Source organism: Lactuca serriola, chromosome 1, assembly GCF_051521515.1.
Source record: "Lactuca serriola cultivar US96UC23 chromosome 1, Lser_US96UC23_V15, whole genome shotgun sequence".
NCBI lineage: Eukaryota > Viridiplantae > Streptophyta > Magnoliopsida > Asterales > Asteraceae > Lactuca > Lactuca serriola.
In genome coordinates this window covers 248,265,995-248,273,067 of record NC_136408.1, presented here as the reverse complement: position 1 = coordinate 248,273,067, position 7,073 = coordinate 248,265,995, and the positions used below count along the sequence as shown (strand labels likewise).

The following is a 7,073-nucleotide window of genomic DNA, read 5'->3' as shown; positions in this document are numbered from 1 at the left end:
TCTACTGGAATGTGGACTATGAAGTAGCAACGCTCTTTACACATAGTTCTAATAATCACTATTGGTTTCACATAAACATTACTTAATAATACTTATAAAGTATTTATTTTAGTTCTTTACCAGTACAATAGTTTGTTCATGAACTGACTTACCCCTTTTATTTCCATTCTTTTAGTAAGATTTTTAGATATTATTATAATATGTTCTCTTACTTTTTTCAAGGATATAAAATATATAGTCTAATGATTTATCTGCATTTTTATACGGATTTTACAAGTTGACTGTTGAGATCGGTCAGCTTTCTAGACGAGGCTGTAGAGATTGCATTTATACCTTTACAAGGGTTTCAATCAGGCCATGAGATCCAAATATGAACTCAAGTAGACAGCCCTACCTAACTACAGACCTTGACCTCGTGTATTTTTTGACTTCATGTCTTTTTTATATTTCTAGAGCCATATTTGAATTTTACAAATTGAGGTGCGATTGTGATGGGTTTTGAACATTACAGCATTCCTATGGTGCACATGCAACATTATTTGCTTTGGATCTAGGTTTTCTCAAGTTATACATGAAAATTAATTTTCCAAAACAAAACCCTAATCTAGCATACAAGAAAACGAAATCTAATCATATTAGGGTTTAGAAGAATACCTTTCTTGTTAGTAGCTTGATCTTGACCTTCAAGAGCTTAATGTCTCAAGTGTTGCAGCTCTAATGGAGTTACAAACACCACTTAGCAAAGGGTGAACAAGAGAGAGGTGATGGAGGCTTCTTGAATTCGGCTAGGGTTCCTTAAGAATGCATAAGGCTGAAAACTATAAGCCAAGGGTTCCTTATATAGCTAAGTTGCTAGGGTTGTAGATGGAAACCCTAATTCTCTGCTTAAGCCTTAAGCAATCAATGAAATCCTTCTAGAAAGCCCCTTGGAGAAGACTTTATATGGATCTTATCTCTTGTGATTTTCTCTAATGCAGTCTCTATTTTCCCATATTCAGTCTGCAAGTACGGGACATATTGTTATCCAAACTTTGTGTGTATTGTAATGACCCAAAAATCAAAACTAAAAGTTTTCGTTTAAAACATTACTAAAACCATATTTATAAATAATGTATCATAAGTCATAACATAGTTTCCGAGTATCAATTCAAAACATAATCTTATTATCAGAGTAAAACATTCCTAGGCTAGTTGACTATGGTATGTGCACTGCAATCTTCCCGAGCTCCTCTTTTGAAAACTGAGTACCTGAAACCAAAACTGAAAAATGTAAGCACGAAGCTTAGCGAGCTCGTTCAATCTACCACATACCATACAATAACATACAAAGCACATACTGGGCCTTGCCCACTGCATCGGACCGAAGTCCGGAAATTGCATCCGACCAAAGTCCGGAACTAACCAGGGCCTTGCCCTCTGCATCGGACCGAAGTCCGGAAACTACATCGGACCGAAGTCTGGAACTGGCTGGGACCTTGTCCCCTGCATCGAACCGAAGTCCGGAACTAACTGCATCGGACTGTAGTCCGAAACTAACTGAACATAGCATATCATAAACACATATCAACTACTGCATCGGACTGTAGTCCGAAACTAACGGAATCTATGATTTAATTTGTAAAATGAGTGTCTAACTTAACTGAAGTTACAAAATAAACTCGAAAAAGTTTGGTTAAAATTTTACCATCTGTGTCAAGTTATAATACCAAATATCAAACATCATTTAATAAATATTAATCAATGCCTCACAATTGTTCACTAGTTTTTATATTTTTGAAAACCATTTACTAGTCTAGTGTTGCTAATATATCTAACATATCTTTCTCAATATATAAAACCATACAGTTTTTCAAATGTTCATCACTCCTATTATTGTGCAAATTGTTCTTTACCATCTTCATTGTTTGCATGCTCCGTTGTAGACATTGATATGTGTAAAATCAATACAATTATATTGATTTCAATAGCATATATACCATTGGATATATAACATGTTTGCTTGTTTCGAGTCTTTTAATCATTATTTCGATCGATATGTATCATAGCCTAAAATGGTGTGTTTAACCAAACATTATCATATAATATCTAAATTTATGTCCATGGAGACACGTTCTTGTCAAGTAGATTGTGAATTTTGCTGATTTTTGGTATGCTCTTTAAGTAAATAAGAGATAAATTTTAGTGTTTCGAATTTCACGAGTTACCTTCAAGATTTACAATTAAAACATTCTTCAAGCTACATAAATTCTTGAAACTGATTTTGGCATTCTAATACTTATTGTGATATCATCATATTTGACTGAAAATTTAATGTTGCATGTATACTCTAAAATGCTTGACACTTGTAGGTTCGTATATACATATACCAACGGGATAATGACTTAGGAGGGTAATAACGTTTCCTGTTTGTCCATTTTAGGTTCCTAACATATTTTTTGTGCGTATTACACCATTAAGGTTATTATAACCGTTTACAAATAGTCATTTTAGCAGGAATAAACTGGGAAAATGGATTATTTCTAATCGGTTATAACAACCTTAATGGTGTAATACACACACAAAATACGTTAGGGACCTAATATGGACAAACGGGAAACGTTATTACCCTCCTAAGTCATTATCCCCGTATGAAACTATAAACCCTTATAGTAAATTTTTACTTTTTAAATAAGAAACTTGTAGGTCTTAGAGTTGGTAGTTTGAATGTTTTTAACTTCGGCCTTCTTTATAAATAGAAGTGGCGGTTTCTTAATGACAATGGAGCTCTTTGGGTTTAAATTGTTAAATTTTGTCATGGGGAAGGTGGTGGTTTTTCGGACGATTCGAGAATAGGAACTGGGGGGGGGGGGTGTTTGGCAAAAGATTGTAGGATCCATTAATCACCTCCATGAGAATGGTTGTATTATTTCTAATTCCATGTATAGAGTGGTGGGGGATGGGACTCAAACGAGGTTCTAGAAGGATGTTTGGTGCTTGGATATTCCTCTTAGGGAGCGGTTCGGGAGGCTCTTTGCTTTGGCCTTTAATCAAGATGCTCGAGTAAGTGAATAATGGGATTCGGGGGGGGGGGGGGGGATGTAATTTTTAATGGCGTCGGGGGATTAGAGGAGGGGCTGAAGAAAGTGTGAAGCATTTGTTGCTGCAATTTTCGATTGCTGATCAGGTATGGAGTTGAGTTGGGCATTGGCTTCATTTGGACCTTCCCGTGTTTTCATCTATCCGTGATGTGGTGGACTAGGTGGATTCTAGACCAACGGTTCATATGGAACGCCCGATTGTTGAGTCGGTGTTCATGGTGGTCATATGAGTACTTTGGACGTTTCGTAATTCTTTACTTTTTAGTAACAATAAACCTAGAAAATATAGGCTCTTTGATTTTGTTGTGAATCTTTCTTTTCGTTGGTTTTCTTTTCAGAATTCTAAGGCCTGGGTTAACTGGATGACGTGGTTACAAAATCCAATCCGGCCTTAATTTGTTTTTCTCTCTAGCTCCTTGCTAGAGGTTTTGTTTTGCTAAAGGTTAACTGAATGATGTGGTTACAAAATCCAATCCAATCCAAACCTTTCTACTTTTTATTCTTTTTAATTTCAACAACTTTATATGAAATACACATATACAAATAAATACTAAAAATCTTAAAAATATATATTCAAAATAATAAATACTAAAAATCTTAGGAGGGTAATAACGTTTCCTATTTGTCCATTTTAAGTCCCTACGTATTTTTGTGCGTATTACACTATTAAGGTTATTCTAACTTTTTACAAATAGTCATTTTAACAGGAAGAAACCGATAAAAATGATTATTTCTAAACGGTTATAACAACCTTAAGGGTGCGTTTGGTATAAAGAAATGAAATTGTTGCAGAGAATGGAAATGCAGAGAAAAAGAGTTAAGCTAGAGAAAGAGAATTGACTCCTCTGTTTGGTAGATCTGAGAATCCACTCGAGAAATGTTTTTGAGAATCATTTCTTTTGTTTGGTTGTATTAATCAATGAAATGAAAATGAGCTTTTTTTTTACCTTGTTTATTCATTTTCAAACAACATTTTATATAAAAAAGCATTATGATGTATATCTTAATTAATCAAAATATGCATCTTTTATGTTTTTAATTTTTTTATTATAATGTTAACTGTTACTAAATAATTTATTTTTTAATCAATTAATATAATTTTTTATACATATTCTGTTGGAAAACATATTTCTAATATAAAAGAATAACTTACAAATAGATTTAAAAAAAATATGCAAATCATACTATTCAAAAACTATGTCCAATGTAAGATATATGCAAAAACTATAATTCAATATTCCTAACAACTAAAAAACATAACTATGTCTAATACAGAATGTGCAAAGAGTCGACTTCAATATTCGTAAAAACTAAAAAAAAAACATTAATTAAAATAACATAATCATGATATTGAGTCATCCCCAATCATTTCCATGTAACAAATCTTTTCTTCTTCTTAAAAAACGCCCGAGCACGAAATTGATCTTTGCTAAACATGTCAATCATCTTAATTCGTTGTTTGACATTGATATTTGGCCTGTGTTGTATATCTTCGATAACTTTATCTATCATATCACATGCTTCCTTATTTTCTTGTCTTCATATATTAAATATTGTTTGATTAAGTTTTTCACCAACCTCCTTGAAAGTCTCTTTCATTTCTTTCGCTGCTTCCTTATAAGAGCTTACCGTGTCATCCGTTGGAGGCCTTTTGCGTTTACTATCGACACGAGCAATTTGTTGCGTCTCTTCAACAATCTCTTTCAACCCTTCCACATCAACAGACGAGTTTCTTTGTGTCTCTTCAGTTACATCTTCACCAAGATTAGTAGCTCCATGACCAGTAGCTCTATCCTTCCCAAATATTTTACATAAGTTATCAAATTGAGGAAATGGTTTATCGCGAAAACATGCAGCACCTTTATGACTCTACAAGAATGGCACAAAATTAATTGGTTACTATTCATTCACAATATATTTTAATGGTGCTAAAAATACTACAAACATCATCATTGTAGTACCTTTATGTATTCATCCCAAACTTCAGCATCGGCAGTTACATAACATTTATCCGTATCCCAGCCGAATCCGCTAGTGTTTGTTCCATATGCCATGTCGCGCATGATGTTGAAATGGTTTTTCCATGTCTTCATCCTCGATTTAATATGAGGCTCTGCTTTCAAACCCGAGTTAGGAAGTCTTATATCTAGTAATTGTTGCACTGCCTTCAAATACCCGTGTTTGAATCCGTTGTCGGCACCACCATACTTTCCGGATACATTTAACTCCAAAAATACCTCAATTAACTTTGCATCCTCTTCAGTAATCCATGTGTGTTTGTTTCGCCCTGCCATGTCTACAAAAAAAATTTACATAATAGATGCTTGAAATATCATACAACAATCATAACAGCTCCTGTTTGTGGTTGTATAACTCAACCAAAACTTAACCAATTAAGTCGGTTTTCGATTCTAAAACATAGACAAGACAGAGAAGTACAGTTTGAAAAAAAAATTGCATCATTCCGAGCTTTTGTAAAGCTTTTATGATAGTTCAAAGTTGGACAAAATTTATAAAAAGTGCTGAAATATTATGCAGGAATCATAACAACTCTTGTTGATGGTTGTGTAACTCAACCAAAAATTAACCAATTAAGCTATTTTTCAATTCTAAAACATAGACAAGACAGATAAATATAGTTTGAAAAAAAAATCGCATCATTCCAAGCTTTTATGATGGTTCAAAGTTGGACAAAATATATAAAAAGTGTTGGAATATTATGCAGCAATCATAACAACTCCTGTTTTTGGCTGTATAACTCAACCAAAACTTAACCAATTAAGCCGTTTTTCGATTCTAAAACATAGACAAGACAAAGAACTACAGTTTGAAAAAAATCGCATCATTCTGAGCTTTTATAAAGCTTTTATGATGGTTCAAAGTTGGAAATTTTTTATAAAAAGTGCTGAAATATTACGCAACAATCATAACAACTCCTGTTTGTGGCTGTATAACTCAACTAAAACTTAACCAATTAAGCCGTTTTTCGATTCTAAAACATAGACAAGACAGTGAAGTACAGTTTGAAAAAAAATCGCATCATTCTGAGCTTTTATAAAGCTTTTATGATGGTTCAAAGTTGGACAAAATTTATAAAAAAGTGTTGAAATATTATGCAGCAATCATAACAGCTCCTGTTTGTGGCTGTATAAGTCAATAACTTAACCAATTAAGTTGTTTTCCGATTCTAAAACATAGACAATACAAGATAGTAAAGTTTGAAAAAAAATCGCATCATTCCGAGCTTGTATTAAGCTTTTATGATTGTTCAAATTGGAGAAAAAAACCTGAAATTTGTAACATCCCGAATTCAGGAGTGCAATTTCAGGGTTCAAAGTGTGAATGTGAAAGGGCAACTCAACGAGTCCATGGGTGGACTCGGCGAGTAGGGTCGCGTTCCTGGTCGCGTGTTAAGTGGCCAACTCGGCGGCTGGACTCGGCGAGTTGGTGCTGTGTGGAGAAAATCCTAATTTTGGAGGATGAGCCCTATATAAAGGACATTATACCCTCTCTTGAAGTCCAGAAAACCCTAATGCGCGTTTGTGAGTGATTTGAGAGCAATTGAACCTTGGAGAAGAGATTTTGGAAGAGATCTTGGAGAGTAAGAGGCTTGGAGCAAGGGGCTTTGCAAGGATTCAGATTTCTCTTCTGTTGGAGCTTTCTTTTGAGGTATTATTTCGTTGCTTGGGCTGTTATTCATCTAGATTCATCATTTTGGAGTATTTGGAAAGAATAGCTTGTGATATTTTGAGTTTGGAGGTTAGATCTGAGGTTGCTACCTCAAATCTGGAATGGAGAAGGTCTATAGTGCATTAAAGTCCCTGTTCTTGAGTGGTTGGTGAAGCCATCTTGTCCCAAACCCTAACCCTATAGTGTTATATGCTTAGATCTCTTTGGATTCATGTAAAGTTTGCCACTTTACGTGATGGATGGGTTGCAGAAGGGTAGATCTATGGTTTAGATCATCTGCATGGCCTGGAAAGCTTCTGTATGGGT

General features: G+C 34.4%; 1 protein-coding gene across 1 annotated transcript; it reads right to left on the bottom strand.

Annotated features, from left to right (window-relative positions):
- Positions 1-4,324: 4,324 nt before the first annotated feature.
- On the bottom strand, positions 4,325-5,371 carry LOC145067082 (uncharacterized). Its single transcript, XM_079014298.1, has 3 exons — positions 5,039-5,371; positions 4,656-4,946; positions 4,325-4,387 (listed from the first exon to the last, which is right to left on the bottom strand). The coding sequence occupies exons 1-3, from the start codon at positions 5,369-5,371 to the stop codon at positions 4,325-4,327; spliced, it is 687 nt and encodes a 228-aa protein (XP_078870424.1).
- Positions 5,372-7,073: the final 1,702 nt, after the last annotated feature.